The sequence below is a fragment of the Drosophila eugracilis genome, unplaced genomic scaffold (assembly GCF_018153835.1).
Source record: "Drosophila eugracilis isolate 14026-0451.02 unplaced genomic scaffold, ASM1815383v1 contig_1765, whole genome shotgun sequence".
Lineage (NCBI taxonomy): Eukaryota > Metazoa > Arthropoda > Insecta > Diptera > Drosophilidae > Drosophila > Drosophila eugracilis.
Window position 1 is genome coordinate 3051886 of NW_024572605.1, and position 18216 is coordinate 3070101.

General features: G+C 40.4%; 8 protein-coding genes across 9 annotated transcripts; all 8 read left to right on the forward strand.

Moving 5' to 3' along the window:
* The first annotated feature begins 3709 nt into the window (after positions 1 to 3709).
* Positions 3710 to 4490, forward strand: LOC108109286. Its single transcript, XM_017217779.2, has 3 exons — positions 3710 to 3900; positions 3963 to 4006; positions 4067 to 4490. Exons 1-3 carry the CDS (start codon positions 3807 to 3809, stop codon positions 4244 to 4246), a joined length of 318 nt encoding a protein of 105 aa, XP_017073268.1. The 5' UTR covers positions 3710 to 3806; the 3' UTR covers positions 4247 to 4490.
* On the forward strand, positions 4474 to 5472 carry LOC108109285 (trypsin 3A1). The gene has a single exon (XM_017217778.2). The coding sequence runs from the start codon at positions 4479 to 4481 to the stop codon at positions 5280 to 5282; it is 804 nt and encodes a 267-aa protein (XP_017073267.1). The 5' UTR covers positions 4474 to 4478; the 3' UTR covers positions 5283 to 5472.
* A 118-nt stretch (positions 5473 to 5590) lies between these two features.
* Positions 5591 to 6447, forward strand: LOC108108894 (cuticle protein 8). The gene is made up of 3 exons (XM_017217114.1): positions 5591 to 5713; positions 5775 to 6131; positions 6198 to 6447. Exons 1-3 carry the CDS (start codon positions 5693 to 5695, stop codon positions 6378 to 6380), a joined length of 561 nt encoding a protein of 186 aa, XP_017072603.1. The 5' UTR covers positions 5591 to 5692; the 3' UTR covers positions 6381 to 6447.
* Positions 6448 to 6549: 102 nt separating this feature from the next.
* Positions 6550 to 7342, forward strand: LOC108108895 (general odorant-binding protein 57d). Of its 2 annotated transcripts, XM_017217116.1 has the most exons (3): positions 6550 to 6791; positions 6851 to 6949; positions 7008 to 7085. In XM_017217116.1, the coding sequence occupies exons 1-3, from the start codon at positions 6720 to 6722 to the stop codon at positions 7029 to 7031; spliced, it is 195 nt and encodes a 64-aa protein (XP_017072605.1). In that variant the 5' UTR covers positions 6550 to 6719; the 3' UTR covers positions 7032 to 7085. The 2 variants fall into 2 exon arrangements, with proteins under 2 accessions (XP_017072605.1, XP_017072604.1); XM_017217115.2 differs by having other exon boundaries at positions 6851 to 7342.
* A 294-nt stretch (positions 7343 to 7636) lies between these two features.
* Positions 7637 to 8107, forward strand: LOC108108870 (general odorant-binding protein 57e). Its single transcript, XM_017217088.1, has 2 exons — positions 7637 to 7693; positions 7754 to 8107. The coding sequence occupies exons 1-2, from the start codon at positions 7637 to 7639 to the stop codon at positions 8105 to 8107; spliced, it is 411 nt and encodes a 136-aa protein (XP_017072577.1).
* Positions 8108 to 8323: 216 nt separating this feature from the next.
* On the forward strand, positions 8324 to 8789 carry LOC108108959 (gram-negative bacteria-binding protein 3). Its single transcript, XM_017217214.2, has one exon. It carries the CDS (start codon positions 8361 to 8363, stop codon positions 8733 to 8735), a length of 375 nt encoding a protein of 124 aa, XP_017072703.1. The 5' UTR covers positions 8324 to 8360; the 3' UTR covers positions 8736 to 8789.
* A 5967-nt stretch (positions 8790 to 14756) lies between these two features.
* Positions 14757 to 15716, forward strand: LOC108108934. The gene is made up of 4 exons (XM_017217188.1): positions 14757 to 14928; positions 14986 to 15015; positions 15421 to 15477; positions 15545 to 15716. Exons 1-4 carry the CDS (start codon positions 14830 to 14832, stop codon positions 15617 to 15619), a joined length of 261 nt encoding a protein of 86 aa, XP_017072677.1. The 5' UTR covers positions 14757 to 14829; the 3' UTR covers positions 15620 to 15716.
* Positions 15717 to 15891: 175 nt separating this feature from the next.
* Positions 15892 to 16363, forward strand: LOC108108933. Its single transcript, XM_017217187.2, has one exon. It carries the CDS (start codon positions 15942 to 15944, stop codon positions 16293 to 16295), a length of 354 nt encoding a protein of 117 aa, XP_017072676.1. The 5' UTR covers positions 15892 to 15941; the 3' UTR covers positions 16296 to 16363.
* Positions 16364 to 18216: the final 1853 nt, after the last annotated feature.

An 18216-nucleotide genomic window follows, 5' to 3' on the forward strand; every position in this document is an offset into this window, starting at 1 on the left:
GTGTGATAACGTCTTAATTATTTATTCGCGATTTGAACAAAATATGTGAAAACACGTTAATTAGTCGCCAAGATGCGAGAGCCAAAGGGCGAAAGGAGAGAGAGGATGCATTGCATCCATTTAGCCGGCCGAGCTGTCAGTTTGATTTAATTAAATGAGAATACTGGCGAGGGGTGAGCCACGAGGGGATCGGGATTGGGTTTGGGATTCGGTTCTGCTTATGAGGCCGCATGCCCGAGTGTCGCGGGCACTCAAATCAAAATGACAACTTAATTTTCATAATTGCGCTTAATGAATATTCGACTATTGCTTGCCATATTTCAAATTCCACTGCCAGACATAGGGCAGACTTTGTTTCGACTCTGGCATTTCGAAGCATTTACCAATTTTGTTGGCTACCAATTTTATGCGGTGATTATGACATTACTCATGACATACTCAGTCCTCTTAACCAAATTATGTTTTATCCAGGAAGTGATCACATCTTAGAAGATAACATTTTAAACCTGTTAAATACCTTTTTATACAGTTTTGTATTATGATAAAAATAGTTTAGATTATGAATGGATTGAGGATCCTTATAATAAACTTTTCCAGAGATAAGTTACGAGTATATTTATAAGTTTTTATGTTCCTTTTGAATTGCTGAAAACATTTTTAAAATTCCAATACTCGAACATTTTGAATCAATTACGAATCCTTAGACCCTTTGCCCGGTTATTGCATAACATCCGAACTCTTAACCTAACCAGATCAGTTCGTTCTGATGATCGCATTTAACGTTAAATGGAGCGCAGCCGCGTCAGAATTTAATTAATATCCAAGCATGCATCTTCATTATAAATCATCACTTCTCGAGTGTTTGTCAGGCGCACGCAGCATAAATCACGGAAGGAGTCCCAGCCGGAGCTGCACTGTCAGTCGCGTGGAACAGTCCGTCCTCCGGCCAAGATGTCGATGTTTTTTGTCCCCTCTTTTTGTCATCGCATCCAGCTAATGATGCATCAAGTCCTGCGGGGTGTTAGCTACATCTAACTTCGGTCTCTCTAGCACATCGATCATTGGGCTGCTCCGTCTAAAACATCTGTATCTGTATCTGAGACACTCCCACGCCATTCTCTCTCGGATATTCCTTGGGTTTCCGATTACGTCAAAGGTGAAGTTGGACCAAGGGATTTCTTTGCGGTGGTACATTGAACTCTTTGGGTAATTGTATCCTGATTGATTAGTGGAGCTGTCTATTTGTTTGCCTCGAAGCTAATTTGTGTTAAGACCTAATAGAGCCAGTAAATATGAGATAGAAGGGTAAATGTTTTCAAAATGCTCTTTCATTCTTCTTCTTTTCACCTAACTAAAATATTCTTCCTGAATTTAATTAATGTAAGTGCAATATCCTTTACTCCTTAAGTTGATAAAGCATTTGTACAGATTACATTATCCTTCCAGAATTCAGCAATAAATATCAGTCATGAATCTCTACCTCTCCACCCAGCAACGTATGCTGTTAATTTCATTCATAAAAACTTCCTCCCAAAGGAGACCAGCCTACGCCTTATAAACTGACAGATATAAATAATAATTACGAAAAAATGAGAGAGAATGAACTGCATATTATTAATTTAATGTGCGTTCGTTTCGAATTCGGATTTTTGGGGGATGGGATGTGAGTTCCCGGTCCTTGGTGCTCTTTTCCGAGAAACATGCTTGGGGAGGAGCTGGTGGAGTAAAAGGCGTCATTCCGTCATCCCGGACTGTGTTTATGCTTCAGGCGAGCAGACAAGACTCATAAATTACAACCAATTATCAAATTAGATTTTAACAAAACATGCAGTTTAAATCATATAGGAGTGTTTCGCTTTTTACGACACAATCAGCTCTACTCGGATTTCCGTGCTTTTTTAGTGTTTTATTTTTTTACGGGTTAAATGAGATTTTTATAGGCTGGATCTGGATCAAATGGTGAATCAATTCAGATTCATGGCCTGCTGATGGCGGCAATTAAAGAAAAACTGTGCAATTGGAAAAATTAGCAGACAATGTGAGCCCTGACAACTACGGGTAATTAATTTGGTGTAATTACTCAGGGCTGAGTGACAGATCTGGAGACTGAATGTATCTGTATCATCTTCTGACTTTATTTGTATCTCGTGAGTGCGGAGTGCTCTGTGTTGCCACCTCAACGCATCGATGGGATTCTCCGCGATCTCCAACAATTGCGGCGGCATTTTAATGAGCCAAATGGGCTGGCATCTCCCCTCGAGTGGCGGAAAATTGCTCCCATCTCAAATGGGAAATGGAAAAGGGGTGCAGATCCTCTAGTGATTCTACTAATTGACATCGGCAGTGTCGTCCTCGCTGTCTGTGATATCAAACAGTTTCACGCACAAATTGAAACTGATATTTGTACTGGACAGATTTATGGGACTAAGTGATGAGCATATGTTTTAATTAATTTCCAAGAAATTATTTTAACCCGTATTCTTACTTGATATAATCTACGTTGCATCTTCTGATCAATTTCCTTAGCCCTGTAATTCCAATGTTTGACGTGTTTCTTTTAGTGGTAATTATGACAAATGTCTAACCCGAACATGAGCCCTCCTAATACCCTCCTAATACCATAAACATACTATATGGATGGGATCCCCTTGCCCATTCCATTTTTGTGGCCACATCTGCATGACATTTTTTGCTGTTGTCTTGTTTGGGGCGCGCGACATTTTCTCGAGACGCCGCCATCCGAGGGAGATTAATGCGGTGAGGAAAATCATAAATTAATTAGAAGCGGTCTAGTCCACTGCTGGAGTGAAATCGGTCTTTTGGTATAGGCAACTATTGGTGACATTTAGCTGCAATTTATTGTCATTAGGGGAGATGGAGATGGTAGAAATGTACTACAGGTGTTGGCACAAAATCGCTTAATTAGCTTTTATTATTAGCTACGATGTGGCAACTAAGTGGCCAAGTGTGGGACCCCTGAAAAACAATATTCCCCAACTCCTCCTGACTGACTTCCTGTTTGAAAGTTGGCGCCTAATGCCGACGTTTAGGGACAATTAGCGCCACGCCTTTTGGCGCCAGCCAGCAAGGAATTCCGGATTGGTTTTGGGGCCACGTATGTGGGAGTCTAGAATGTGAGCCAGGGAGTCTGAGATTCCAGGGGCAGGTTCGGTGAATTCCAGACTGTCGTCAGTGTGTCGCGACTTGAGCATCCTGCCGATGGTTTTCTAGGACAGAGTAGGTTTCCTTTAGGAGGATTAATAAAGCCAGAAGAAGTCAGAAATCTTTACAAAATTAAGTTCTGTTGGATTCCAGAAATATTCCTCGAACACGCTTCTAACATTTTCAAATTTGCTTATGTACATTCATCATTACGATCAGGTTGTTTTTTCTTTAAAAATGGACACGAACTTGAATTCGTTCCATTCGTTATTATGCATTTGTGTTAAATACAAATTTACGAATATTTTACAGATCCTTAAAATTATATAAAACAGTACAATGCTTTTAAAACTGTACAAAAATATCTTATGCAATATAATTTATATACCAGTTATCTCTTAGGTTGGTGTGACTGCTATCCATGAGGCTAGAACCCTTGCTATACATTTATTAAAGTTTCTCACCCTTTGCTGTTTGGTATAAATTAGGATGTATTCTCAGCTTATGGTCACCCGATAAAATCACATAACTAATCGCATATCGATAACGATATGACATATTGACTTACCTCAGCTGTTTTCTCTTGACTTTGTTTACATTTTTGGAGTTTATTAACATTTAAACATCGTAAAACCATAAATAAAATGGCCTCAGCGACCAGTTCAAGTGCACGGCATTTATTTGACGAGTCCAAGAAGCGATTGTGTGCCCGCGTGGGCGTCAATGTAAACAATTTGGGTGAGTTGCAAGGGATGATCTCAGTTAAATCGATACTAAGTCTTTGTATTGGGTGTTCCCAGGATCTGTGGCCCGTCAGGTTGTTAGGGGTTCCAAGAGCAATGAGGTGAGCTAAGATCTGTAAATAATTCGATTCGGAAAACTAACACAATATTTTCATCCTAAGATCATGCATCAAACCCTGAAGAACTTCACACAAGTGGACGTGGTCTCGGATTACAGTCATCAGAATCTGCAGAAGATGACCCTGATTCTGCAGCATGTAGGCTATCAGTACGATGTGATGCAGGATAGCGTCAACCACCTGGATTATCTTAAGGAGCAAGTGACGGCCATGGAAAGATGATTGGAAGAGCAAAAGCCTAGACACTAGCAGCCATCCCGACCTCCGTCTTCAGTTTAGTTTATCCAAAACTATCTCCCCATATATATTCATAAATACAAAAAGATAGGCGGCGAAGGTCAAGGGCCACCAGAACAGTTGGGTATGCCGATAAGATAAGCCGTTTGCCATGAAAATCCCTTATAAAAGAGCTGGACCGCAGTTCATATCAACGCAGTAGACAATTAAATACAATATGATGTGCTTGGAACTGAGATTGGTAATAAGCCTTTGGTTAATCTGGACTACGGCTGCACAGAACTCGACGGATGTCAAACAGGATGGCCGAATTGTCGGCGGCTGGGAGACGCACATCACCTTTTTTCCGCACCAAGTATCCCTCCAGTTGGGCACTCGCCATGCCTGCGGTGGAACTATCCTTTCAAATACCATTATTCTGACAGCTGCTCACTGTGTGCTTGAGTACAACAAGCCGCAATATTATGTAATTCGAGCTGGATCTACTGATTGGTCCAAGGGTGGCAGCTATATCCGCGTCCAACGTATAATACCGCATCCCAAGTTCCATGAGCCCACAAGGATGAATAACGATATTGCTATAATTCAGCTGCAGCAACCACTTGTCTATAGTCAAGATATTCGACCTATTAACCTGGCTACCAGCCAGGACACGATACAGCCAACGGCGCAGCTTTTTGTCAGCGGTTGGGGCACCACGTCGATCTCGCAAATGCAGCCGGAAAAGCGTCTTCGGTACACAGTTGTTCAGCTTAGCAATCATAATCAGTGTGCGAGGAACTATTTTGGAGCTGGCACAGTGACCAACACCATGTTCTGTGCGGGAACTCAAATGGGAGGAAGAGACAGCTGCCAGGGAGATTCAGGAGGACCACTAGTAACCTCTATTGATGGTCAGATGAAGCTGTACGGCATTGTGTCATGGGGTTTTGGATGCGCAAACGCCATGTTTCCTGGAGTTTACACGAAAGTTTCCGCATATGACGATTGGATAGCGCAGACAGTGAAGGAACTAGTCTAGCTTTATTTTCCCTTTGCTTCACTACTTAGAAATAATGTTCAAATACTTAAGTTATCATATAGTAATTACAATGTATAAGATTGTTATCCTCTGTAAATGAACTTTTTATTCTCTAATAACTTGCTTATTCTCAAGTTCAGATGACTAACCGAAAACATAAAATATTACTTATCGAAAAACAATTTGTTAATTCAACTTTAATGCCAAATTACCTTGTTTATGAATGCAAAATGTAAAAAACAAGTTTGGGATCGTGGCTGGCTAAGCCGATCGTAGTCGCATATAAAATGCGCATCTCGGCGGGCCAAAGACCAGTTTTTGGGTCTCACGAACTGCGAATACCGAAGTATTATCCAAGTAGCCGTCAGTTACCAACCACAGCTTGAGTCGACAGGCAATATTACCCAGCCATGAAGCAGTTTATAGTTTTGGTTAGTGAGCGACTACATCAGACATTACTCAACTACAACTCTTCCTGTTTTGCATGTCAAGGTCGTTTGTTTATTGGGAGCAGTTACGGCTGATGTCTCCCATCTGGTCACCCCAGAGCCGAAGGTTCCAGCTAGCCCATATGTGTTTAGCTACCAGGCTGGTCGAGCTCCCGGACATGTGGATCGCCAGCATACCGAAGTGTCTGATGGATCTGGCGTAATTCGCGGTGCTTTCTCCTATGTGGATCCAAAGAACCAGGTGCGAACCGTACAATATGTGGCAGATGAGCATGGTTTCCATCCCCAGCTGAGCCACAAACTCGAAGACAGTGCCGCCGTTCAGGCAGCCAAGAAAAGGCATTTCGAGACTTACAATCGAATTGCGCAAGAGCATGCTAATCATGCACCAGGCCAAGTGGTGAGTATTCCGTGGGCAGGTGTGGCTCCAAATAGCTTGCAATGATGAATTTTATTCCGGACCCAGGCACTAGCCAATGCTCCGCATGCCAGTGCAGCCGTTGCACACGCCACTCAGAAACATCTTAGCGCCTTCGAGCGGATCGCAGCCGAGCATGCGGCTATTGGACGCCAGCAGGAGGCACAGCGTCTGGCACTGGCCGCTCAATCTGAGCATGGAGAAATCGAGGATGGTCAGTACCATCCATAAGAACACCCGTTCCTAAGCAGCCAACTGTATGACATGAAAATAAAGTGAACGATTCCAGAAAAATCTATTTTTATGAAGTGGTTTCGTGATCTTTCGAATAGATCGTATGGAATAGACAATGTTGAACTGCATTTAGCAGAATAGGATAGTTATATAATTATATTCATATAGAGAGATTTGTTCTTTATATTGTCCACAATAAGCAGTTCAAATCAGATAGATTCTTCTTTTGTGTTCAATGCGGCTAATTAATGTACTAAAGTATTACATTTTCATCATGAAAGTTGAAGCAAATTAGTATTTAGTGTGTAGTTTCCTCTGACACCTTCAACCAGTTGGATGTTTGGAGAAAAGGTCAGGAAAACCTATATCATGCCCATTTGGGTTATCTTTATATTGGGATTTAAATTTGTAAGTAAAACATAAACTGAATTACCCGAAATTATGAGTATTCAAATATTTTTTAAAAGGTTAACTCCGACCATCCATGCTACGATTATAATGGGATTACTGAATATGAAGTAGAAGCTGTAATAAAGGAGTGGCCTGTCCATCTGAATTTGGCCAGCGTTAATAGAACCCACAAGTGTTATGTGGCCTGTATTTTCTATTATTACAATCTTGTAGGTACCTCTGGGAAAATTACCCTAGACGAATACTTTGATTCTGGCATTATTGATGAATACGCGTTTGCGCCTACATTGAACCGATGCCGCTATGAGTACAGAGAGGAGAAGGATTTTTGTGAGCATACTTTCGGCATTTTCCACTGTTTCAGGCAGGAAAGACTACATAAGAATAACTAACTAGCAGTAAAAATTCCGATTAACAGGACATCTGTATCTCTAAAAATGAATGAAAGTGATTCTTCCCTTCTTTCTATATGCTTTGTATGTAGTTTTTTAATTAATTAATTCATTTTTATGAATTGTGTCTATTTTAATTTAATTTTTGAAAATATATTTTAAATTGAGAAAATTAGCAGTTTATTTTATATGTTTTTAAATATTATTTACTTAATTTTTCTTTTGTATTGTGAAAGATTAAAGTTTAAATTTCAAAAGCATAGCGATTTCAGAATGCATTCGTCACGAAATCCTCCATTATTTTAATTAATTTTATATATCTCTCTGTATTGTATATCACTCAAAGCGCTGCAATTAAACTATGAATGGCCATTGTGAAGAGTTTTAATTGCCTTATATTTGATTTTTATAAGTAAGTGAATTGAAGGTTTTCCATGAATATAGAGAAGCATGTTGGACCGACAAGCACTGTACTTAATCCTACTTCTTTCCTGTGGGACTGTTCATGTAAGACGGTTTTCGTATTTAAAAATAATATGTTTTTAATTCCCCCATATTTTTGTAAAGGGCAACTCTGCAGTGTACAATCCTTGTATTAAGTACATGAAGTTAACCGAAGATGAAGCCACTCAAGTGCTAAATCACTGGCCAGATAGAAAGGATCCTTCATTTGATGATCGGGGTTACAGGTGCTTTCTTACATGTGTACTCATAGACATGGGACTGATTAGCCCCTCAGGGCAGGTGCAGATTGACAAGTACATGAAGTCCGGAGTTGTGGACTGGAGATATGTGGCAATGGAGTTGGTTTGGTGTCGAGGCGATTTCGAAGATGAAAAGGATTTGTGCGAACTGGCATTTGGAATATTCAACTGTTTCAGGGAGGTGAAACTAGGGGTGGCGAATAAAAGGGATAAATAATTCAAGATAATAAATATAATGTTATTTTATATTGAATTTTCCTATAATAATTTAAAAGTTATTATGATTTTCGTTCTCTAGAACCCATTGACCATGCGACCGGTTCAAACAGAAAAAGTTCCGATTATACTGAGCTTTCTGTCGCTCTCCCGTGTTGGTTTTGATAATAAATCGAAAATCGGGTTCGGTCATCAGATTTAGTTCAGTTCCGAGGTTCAATACCACAACACGTTCCGTTCTGTTCCGATTCGTGATGGGTCGACTTCCGTTGTGCCTTCTGCTCCTGACGGTGGCGATTTGTAGTGGCCACGCCTATGAGGCACCTGAGGCCCAGGTGCGCGTGTTCTATCCCAAGGGATTCGAGGTCTCCATTCCGGATGCTGAGGGTATTTCACTGTTCGCCTTCCATGGTAAACTGAACGAGGAGTTTGACGGACTGGAGGCGGGGCAATGGGCAAGGGACATCCCGAGTGCCAAAAGGGGTCGCTGGACCTTCCGAGATCGCGAGACAAAACTGAACCATGGTGATACCCTCTACTTCTGGACCTACGTGATTTACAATGGACTGGGCTATCGACAGGATGAAGGAGCCCATGTGGTGACCAGCTACGACAATCAAAACAATTAATTATAATCTTATAAACAATAAAAGTTTGAAGCCGAGCTTTAAGCTTCTATAGAATCTTTGTTTACAGACCTCATTTTCTGTTCTTCTCCGCTCTCTTTGCTTCCAGCTGATAGGTAATCTTTATTGTGATTACACTTGGAAAAATATAAGCAATCAATGAATTTTTAGTTGAAATGCAAGGAAGATGTTGTCAATCGAATAATTTATTCCAAGATATCTAAAAATGTTTTAAAATCCAAATTAAATTGTTCTACGATTAGAACTAAATCTGCTCGAGATAAAATATATTTTTTTATTTTTTCATATTCACCATGTATATATATTTTGTCTTAAAATCAACAACTTAAAGTTAATCGTTATATCTTTGTCGTAAATATGTTCAACCAACCATAATGTAATCAAGTCAATTGATATTTAAATCAAAGGAAGGATACAACTTTAATGTAAATTCATATATTATGTACTCTCCGGTCGTAGCCATCGTCCTCCATCGGTTTTCATTGTGGCTGTGACGTATTTAATTATTTTCGTTAGTAAAAACACTTTTATCCAATGCAAATTTATGCACTTTTAAACGCTGTAATTAATCATAAATAAAACGCGAGGCATTAATGGCCAAATGGAGCGCAGGGCACTGCATTGCGATGGTCTGAAAATTGCGTAAAATGAAGCTCGCTCTCAAACCAACCGATATAATTTGCTTTATGCACTGGCCGGAATGCACGTTCCCTTTGTACAGTAACGTTCAAGATAATAGTATCAAAATGCAAATTAACATAATTTAAAATGCTTTTATGTATAGGATTGAGGAAGTGTTTGGATGATTACTTTTAAATATACGTTTTGATATTAAATTTATTATTTAAATTCCTTCTCGAAATTTCATTAGTTTAAACGAAAATTATTTTATTTAGTATCAGCAGTTAAGTAATGCATCAAATTCAACTCTAATGCTAGCTCACATATTAAACTTAATAATTATTATTTCCACCGCAACTGTTAGAAAGTACGTCGTACTTATAGCCACCCAAACACATACTTGCACTCACGCACGGTAGACATCGGGGCAAAAAGTTTCCAAGGATTCACAAGGCAAATTGATGAAGTTTTAGTTGCGGCAACTTCGCTACGTGATGTGTGCGTTACCAGACGCAGAGACGCACTGTCCACGGACCACGCCCCTTTTTGGTCCTGTTCCCATGTATATTCCCATGGTGTCGCAGCGATGTCGTATGGAGGTCCTTTGTGCCCGTTCGTTAACTTTTTCTCGCTCCCGCTCTCCTAGTTGCGGTGGCTTTTTTGTAAGCAACAACAAAGCAAAAGCAAATGCAATTACAACGCAACGAGCACACATTTTTTGCACTCACTGTGCGCCGAGTTGAGAGTTTGGAGCCACGCTAAATTGGTCTGGCAAATGCTTTTTGAAACACACCCTGGTCCCCTTCCCCAGGGCCACGCCCACTTGTCCCTTTTTTTGCAGCCCCCCAGTACCTTTATAATTTTCTGTCTTCGTGAACATTGCGTAGCAGCCGTTAAACGCTCCATTGGCGCCTTTTCCTTTCCTTTTCCCATTTTTTCCCTTCAGACCTCCGGGAATTGCCAAAAAAATCGACGAAGTTCTTCCTGACTGCAAGGTAAATCGCGTTTGTAACTTATAATAGTGCAGATCTGTTTTACGGCCTGGCTTATGGCTTAATTAAAAGGATTTGGTTAGGACACTTACAATTAGCTTCTCTTATTCCTATTTTCATCACTGAGTTATTGCTGAAGTGATCACATTTCCGTGATTGATTTGTTGCCCTCACAAGCAATGTCCTAATCAAAGGTGTGGGTGTGGAGGATCACTTGCTAACCATACTTGATTATCATTAAGAATATAGAGTAAACAATAAGAACTTTCTTAAACAACTACTTTTCAACTTTTCTCTTCTTATTTTTTCTATAAAGTTTTTATCAAACATTTTTTGTCATTTTAAGAAAAGTTCGCAGTATGGAAGTTCGACTGTATACGGGTATGTGATAAATTGGCAAAATAATAAATAATCACTGTTTCTCGGAGACTTCAGTTAAATCTTCGTAGGTCATTCGTTTCCCATCGAAAGTGGTTTGAATGTGTCACTGACTGGGAAGAGATGGAAGATCCATTATCATGGCAAGGTGCTTTTAAGGAAGCCTGTTACACACGTTTCGACGCTTAATGCCCGACACGTTTCAAGCTTTTGGGGCGTGCCGAGTTTGTCTGTTCGCTCTACTGGCTGCCAATACTCATATACATATGCATGTATTTTTTACAGTGTTTGCTGGGGCATGGCAGTGTCATAAATATTCTTTGCCGCTGCTTTATTTCTTGTACCGACAACGACAACGATGACGACTACGAGAAAGCAGTTTATCAATAATGCAAAATACTTCAACGGGTAAAGGGTGTGGGTGTACCAATGGCCACCTTCTGTGTCCCAGTTTGGTTACCATTCACTGGGAGAAAACACCACATAGTCTCATCAGTGTCAAATAGTTTCTGAATTCCCCTAGCTATCGTAAACTATTTTGTGATATTTTTATAAAACATTTTCCTCGTCTAAGATTTATCACTTTATTAGGGATAATAAATATCGAAATTATGTTGTCGATTCGAAGGCGATTTCTCATCCAGTGTAGATGTTGGCACAGGCGTTGCCCAGCGAAGCGGCATAAGCTGCTTGGGCAACATCCCTAAAGCTCCTCGGCCTTCGATGCCATTCCGATGCAGAGTAGTCCCCAGTGACAGCGGTGGCAAGGAGCAGTAGGGAGCAGGAGGAGCTACAGCCAGAAGCAAGCGCAAGGAATAGAAAGGAGCAGAAAGGAGCTGTCGAACCAGCCGCTGCACTCTGGGTGCATGTTTGTCGATTTGACTACGATTGCGGAAACGTATACAGTTCGTTGATCATTATCCGGTTCGTGATGCCCTCGTTTGCCGGCGACGTGATGCAGCTTTCCGTAGTTGAACGGGCGCTATTGAACTTATTACCCAGAGAGTATTGCTGGGAGAGGGTATCTAGTATCTGGTAACTGGGTTCTGGGCTCTGGGTTTGGGTTATTTGGCGAATATGCATCGACAACTAAAACACATTTCACCGGGCAGCCCGGCTGCCTGGTTTATGTTTTGCATTAGCGCAATGGCTCGGCCTGGCCCGGGCACTTTGTCAATTGGGGCAGTCGGGCATTAATTTCACTGGCTACTTATGGCGCATTAAATGGCAGCATCAGATCTATGGGCTACTAATGGCCCGGCTGGTAATTGAATTTTTCATTCCCATTAATGCCATTAAAGTGGTAATATTGAATTGTCATCTATATTGGGCTCTGTGTTCTCATTCCGCCTGAACTCATAAATTGTTGCGTACTTTTATTGAAAACTATTTGAAACAAGCAAAAGGCGTTTCTGCGTGGAAATTGAGAGTAATTTTTGTGAGCAAATGTAAGCCGAATGTTTTCCAAATAGTTTTGTAGAATATATAGTAAACCTAATTAAGTGGCAGATGGGCTTATATAACTTTTTATGAACACGAAGGATGGCTTTATTATAATTTAAACACATGATGCGAAAGGATATAATTATTAGCCTTATTTAATCACTTTTGACCATGTACCAGCTTTAACGTTGTACCATATCCTTTGAGCTACAACCGACAATTAACTGACAAATTGAAAACTTGTAGTGAAATTGCAGTGAAATTCGGCAACTCAGGGGCACTTCCTGAATAGCAGTTAGCTTGGATTCGAAATCAATATTTGCAGCTCAAAACCGGCGAGCATTTCAAATTCGCGATGACAGTTGACAGCCTGGCAGCTTGGCAGCGGCAATGGCACAAGAAGAAGCTGCCGCTCAAAATCAAATTAGAGCAAATGCGAAGTACTTGAAGGAAATGCGCTGCAAGCACAGGAAACCGGAAGAAGGAAGAACAAGAGTAGCGGAGGAGGGGTCACCCGCAGGCAGAGGCAAAGGTAAAATCAAATAATAAAATCTGATTGAATTGAAACTGAGGTAAGCTGCCGAGCGAACTGATTTATTGATTTTCAAGCAGCGCTTTCAGCTTGGCTTTGCAAATTGAATAAAGTGAAGATTTAGCCGCCTCGATTTCTGCTTATTCTCAATATTGTTATGTAGTTTTCTTTGGCTTTCAAGCAGATGTAAGTAGACTGTTAACAATCACTTTTAACTTGGCTTATTCGTTTTGAATTGGTTAATGAAATTAACAATAAAGTTTATTCTTCAGGAATGTAAAATTAAAAATGATTTAACATAGATCGCAGATACTAAAAACTTTAGTGATCACTGACCTCGGCAGATCCAACTGTAATTCAACTTGCCGAATGACATTTTTGGAGCTTTAGGCGCATCAAACATTTTATTTACAACACATTTACGCATTTCGGTCTTTCGAACGTGGCACTTTTTTATGTTTTTCGTATTTTTGTCGTTTGTTGTTTGCGTTTGGCGTTGAGTAGCGGAAATAGTAAAAGTTTTCTAATGAGAAAAGTTTTCTCACAGACAAAGAGAGGAAGCGCCGGCGACAGAGACAGCCATATCTGGATGGAGTGAGATATCACACGAACGAGTGAGAGAGAGAAAGATACAAGATGTCCTGGAGGAGAAAATGAGAGAGCGCTGTCCATGTCGTCGGCGAATTTAATCATTTGCCTTGCCACTCCTTTCTATTTCTCCTTTCCACACTCATAAAAATATATAATTTAAGTTTGAAATTTTGGAAAGTCTGAGGCAATAATATATTAAATGATATTTTAAATAAATTCTTTTGAAGAAATGAATATAAGAAGAATATAATTCATTCCAGAGAAAGACACTAAGGTTCTTAAATCACTTAACAGCACTCAAAAGTATGCAGTGAAAAAGTTCGAATTTTTAATGGCTAATTTGCTCTTTAAATGTAAAAATATGCTGTCTACTTTTATGTGGTTTAAGAATTTGACTTACCTCAGTACATTGTGCATTTTCTTAAGAAAGATAATTCGAATTTTGTCCAGTGCGCCCTCTCTCCTTTCTCCCAAGGATGTGCGAATGTGCACATCAAAAACTAAACACGTCAAAGTAAGCAACGGAAATGAGAAAAAAGTGCGCTTATTTATTTTTGTACTTTCTTTTCACGCCCTCCCCCTTTCGCCAGCCCCCTGTTGACAGTTTTTTGCGTTGTCGCCTGCACTTTCTATTTGACTTGACGAGAGTGCGAGGGAGGACGAGAGGAGGGCCAGGAGAAGGACGGGCAGATCCTCGCGGCGACATCAAAGCGCGTTATAATTCGGAATTATGCAAAGCTTAGCAAACGTGGACGCATTGTGGCGTTTACAAGCGGAAATAATGAAAAATAGCGCGAAACGCTGAATCATTTGTCTCCTTGGCAGGGGGCGGACGGGGGCGTGGCTCTGCGGGAGCGGTAGCAGATTGTTTCATAACGTTGTAAAGGTAACAATACCGGAACACAGAGATTGCAGCTATAAAACGAATTCGGTGTAACACCTTGACTAGATGCATTCTAATTGCTGCACTGGGGAAAACTTCAAGGAATTCGGAGATTGACTTTACAGTTTAACACCAACCTGTATTATATATCACTTATTTCACTTTGTCAGCCTCCAAGCGAATATTCCCCAACCTTATTTGAGTTTTCACTGAAGAGACGAAAAAATATATTACGAACCATAAGTGTATTCCAAGCTTAAGTTAGATTAAGTTGGTTTACAATAAAATGTTTTCTCTGCATTCTTTCTGTCGGATAGAATCATTTGATGCTATAATTTTAAATTTCCCACTCGAGCGGCAACTTTGTGTGTTTCGATGTATCTGCAAGATGCATCTTGAAAATTGTTGATTTAATATGCTATTAACGTGTTTTTGTCTATCGCCTGACATGTATCGGCCGCAAATATACAAGATTCCGGATAGCGCTCTTAACAAGCCAATTAAATGCAATCCAACCTATAGAATCATCGGGTATATAAAGTAGTCGATGTTGCAGCAACCGTACAGGAAAACCAAGCGAATCGTCCGGGCCATTTTCAGCATTTTAGTGAGCCGTAAGAACGTGACAGCTCCAAAATGAAGCTACTTTTCGTTGTTTTGGTTGTTTTTTATATTGTGGCTGTAACCCTCCTCGGAGTCGACGGACGTGGTGGGGGCACCACAAACGGAGTAGAGGTAGGATTCGGTGGTTTGTTGTGGCCCATCAGCGGGTTTAATCGTATCTCTTTGCAGGAACCAAAGTTCGTGGGGCTATTCAAGCGGGTAAGTACAGAAAGGTCAAACTGAAGGCCAACTGAATACCTAAGACTATTGGCCCAACCAAAACTAAAGGCACCAGACCAAATGAATGAACTCGATTCCAAGGAGGCGGTTCACTGGAGACGCATTCACAATTTAGCCCTCCTAATGCAAACTTATGTTAAATGCCTTATTATAGGCCAGGCGCCATGTCCTCGAAACGAAACCATGCGACGAACCGCCACCAACACAGAAAGTCCGAGTAAGAACCTAGTGTCGGGATATAATCTTTACAATTGAAGAAGTCATTCATTTTTATTTAAAAATGGCTATATATTCAGTTAATAGGTGTTCAGTTTCATAAGCTAGAAATTTTAAGGAACTAACTTAGTATTATAACTACAACTTGATTGGCTGTCTTTTTTTTAGTCTCGTCGTAATGCCCTGGTGAACAATGAGGGTCCACCACCAACTGCAAAGTTCAGGGTAAGTATAGATCCCGATTTAAATAGGTCAGAGAACGCCGATCTATTAATATTCCTTATCCACACAGCAACGACGTCAGGCTCCACCCGGAATGCCGCCCCCACCGGAGGGTCTCCCACCACCTCCCAGTTTCCTCGTCTAAATATTCCTGAATGTATAGCATAGTGTTGGGCGTTTGTGCATGTAAATGGGAACCACATCGAAGCTAATAAAACTAGTTTGAAGCATTCCAAAAAGTATAATACCCGAATTTCTTAAAGTCATAAACCTTAATGCTGAAAATTTCTGGGAATCGCAAAAGGCTAATCACCTGGTGCAGCTGTTTTAAGGATAAGGACCAATAATCCTTGTTCAGGTAGAATGGGCGTAACTGACATACCTGCTTAACCTATTTAAGGACTTGTACAGGATTCATCGGCAATCAGTTCTCATTTCCGTTAAGATCGCACAACATACGCTTTGAGATGAAGTTCGTCGCCATTCTTCTGTTGAGCAGCCTGACCATTGCGATGGTTACAGCATTTCCTGATAACGACGACAAAAATCGTATTGTGCGAAGTGTTCCGGTGCCTGTTTTTAAATTGGCCCCACCAGCATCCGATTCATCCTCAGATCCATCGGAATCGCCAGACGTGGTCTTTAACAGCATACGCCGGCCTCGTCATCTCCTGAGCAAACTCTTTCAGCCAACCGTGGTGGTTCAGCCGGTGATCGTAGAGCCTCAGTTGCCTCGACAATTTCCCGCATACTCCCCCCAGCCCTATCCCACATATAATGCCCCCTACCCGTACTTCGCACAGGGCAAGGGCTCCTGGTAGATTGTGCTTTAAAACATTTATTTGTAGAAAATTTAATAAAAATAAAGACGATTTGCCTTTTAGTCAAAGATTAATTCTGCTGTTTTTATTTTCTAAACGGATAAAAGAATAAAGGTTTCGAAATTAAACAGTTACAGACTGGGAACTTCTTGATTTCAAATATTATTTTTGTTCAAGACCTAACATAATGGTCTCTTAAAATATCGATAAAATGGACCACATTTTACAACTTGTTAACTTAACTGCCAAGTGAAGACTAAAAGCAATCAGAGGAATCCCAATAAAGGCCTTAGGGTGCGCTGTAAGACCTTAAACCCCTTATACCTTATAAATTTCCTAAATTAACAAGACTTACAAATCGTTGGTAGAACTAAAACCAAGAAACTTTTCTTAAGCGTAGCCATATGTCATTAAGGCAATGGGAATTTTTACAAGCTAATCCCTTGGTGCAGCTACCTTTTGCAGGACTGGCAATAATCATGGGTCAGGTATAGTGGGATACAAGGCAGTAAAGTTGGCGTACCTGTTCCACCTATATAAGATCATAGTCGGCTCTCCAGGCAATCAGTTCAAACTCGGCTTCAGATCATACAGGACTGGAATAGGACTCTTTCTCATTTGCTCATTTACAGATCAAGCCACACACACGTTGAGATGAAGTTCGTGACCATCCTTCTGCTGAGCATCTTTACCATTTCGATGGTTTTGGGATATCCGCCTAGAATAGGCATAGATGTTGGACTGCCAAATGAGAACCAGCTGGAAATTAAATTTGGCTGTCCCACGGACGATTCAAGTGGCAGCGAAGTTCGCCGTTGTCGCTCCTTTCTGGATATGATCTCCGCAGCTACACACTTGGGAAATGCATTCGGAGAGCTTTTAAACTTAAATGAATAATAATAATTAGTAATTAAAGTATGTTTAATAAACAGTTAAACAGTCTACTAAAACTATGGCTTTGTTACATTTGTATGATTTATTAGCTAATTTTGGTAGGGTTCCCATTGGAGGCAGGTGCTTTGGAGGATTCTGGTGGCATATATAACTCCTTTTGTAAAATTTTTAACCTGACCTACAATTGTAGTTAGGCTAGGTTGTTATACCTATGCGGCCCACTACCTATCATATAGCAGTTATCAGTCCCCTGATAGTTTAGCTAGGAACTCGATGACATTTTGGAAAACGTTAAGGACGAATACCATGACTATGGGTATCCGTTATATAGGAAAGCATTTATATTCCTTTAACTTAATGTTCCGAATAAATATACTCCGATGCTAGTAATCGTTTACTATCCGTTACTTTAGAACTACCGAGATCTTAGCGGTCATACGAACAGACGGGCAGACGGACATGGCTTAATCGACTTTGCTATTGTTACTGATAAAGAATGTTGTACATATATACTTTTTAGGGTCGGAAACGCTTCCTTCGGCATGCTACACCTTCGGCAATATACCCTTTTACTTTACGATTAACGGGTGCAAAAAGTATTGCAATAGTCAAGTGTAGAGTTTCTTACTGTCTTATTCAATTTTAAAATAAGCTCTTTGCCAGCTTAAAACCTATGCAGTTAGTAATTTTACTAGCGCCACCTTTTATCAGAAAAAAACATGTTTAATAACTGACCTAAAGTAAATTTTATTATTATGGTGTTAGAGTGGGGGAGGTCGGATAAGGAAAGAAGTATACGGTTCGGTGGCATTAGTTAGAAACTGCTTACTTAATCCCATCACTTGTAGTTACCGAGATCTCAGCAATTCTTCAGAAAGCAAACGAACAGAATAACGGGCATGGCAAAATTGGCTCGGCCAATTTTTGTATATATGGTTTCTAGGGTTGGAATGGCTTCCTTGTACTTAAACCATAAAACTTTCCATAAGTCCAGGAGTCAGTAAGTTCCTGGGAATTTTTACCAGCT

Excerpts from the sequence above, each read along its gene's own strand:
- LOC108109286 (XM_017217779.2), top strand. The coding sequence starts at position 3,807 with ATGGCCTCAGCGACCAGTTCAAGTGCACGGCATTTATTTGACGAGTCC. Across the intron at positions 3,901-3,962 it reads CGTCAATGTAAACAATTTGG|GATCTGTGGCCCGTCAGGTT; the intron begins GTGAGTTGCAAG and ends GGGTGTTCCCAG. Across the intron at positions 4,007-4,066 it reads GGGGTTCCAAGAGCAATGAG|ATCATGCATCAAACCCTGAA; the intron begins GTGAGCTAAGAT and ends TTTCATCCTAAG.
- LOC108109285 (XM_017217778.2), top strand. The coding sequence starts at position 4,479 with ATGATGTGCTTGGAACTGAGATTGGTAATAAGCCTTTGGTTAATCTGG.
- LOC108108894 (XM_017217114.1), top strand. The coding sequence starts at position 5,693 with ATGAAGCAGTTTATAGTTTTG. Across the intron at positions 5,714-5,774 it reads TGAAGCAGTTTATAGTTTTG|GTCGTTTGTTTATTGGGAGC; the intron begins GTTAGTGAGCGA and ends TTGCATGTCAAG. Across the intron at positions 6,132-6,197 it reads ATCATGCACCAGGCCAAGTG|GCACTAGCCAATGCTCCGCA; the intron begins GTGAGTATTCCG and ends TTCCGGACCCAG.
- LOC108108895 (XM_017217115.2), top strand. The coding sequence starts at position 6,720 with ATGTTTGGAGAAAAGGTCAGGAAAACCTATATCATGCCCATTTGGGTT. Across the intron at positions 6,792-6,850 it reads TTATATTGGGATTTAAATTT|GTTAACTCCGACCATCCATG; the intron begins GTAAGTAAAACA and ends ATTTTTTAAAAG.
- LOC108108870 (XM_017217088.1), top strand. The coding sequence starts at position 7,637 with ATGTTGGACCGACAAGCACTGTACTTAATCCTACTTCTTTCCTGTGGG. Across the intron at positions 7,694-7,753 it reads TTTCCTGTGGGACTGTTCAT|GGCAACTCTGCAGTGTACAA; the intron begins GTAAGACGGTTT and ends ATTTTTGTAAAG.
- LOC108108959 (XM_017217214.2), top strand. The coding sequence starts at position 8,361 with ATGGGTCGACTTCCGTTGTGCCTTCTGCTCCTGACGGTGGCGATTTGT.
- LOC108108934 (XM_017217188.1), top strand. The coding sequence starts at position 14,830 with ATGAAGCTACTTTTCGTTGTTTTGGTTGTTTTTTATATTGTGGCTGTA. Across the intron at positions 14,929-14,985 it reads GCACCACAAACGGAGTAGAG|GAACCAAAGTTCGTGGGGCT; the intron begins GTAGGATTCGGT and ends ATCTCTTTGCAG. Across the intron at positions 15,016-15,420 it reads TCGTGGGGCTATTCAAGCGG|TCTCGTCGTAATGCCCTGGT; the intron begins GTAAGTACAGAA and ends TCTTTTTTTTAG.
- LOC108108933 (XM_017217187.2), top strand. The coding sequence starts at position 15,942 with ATGAAGTTCGTCGCCATTCTTCTGTTGAGCAGCCTGACCATTGCGATG.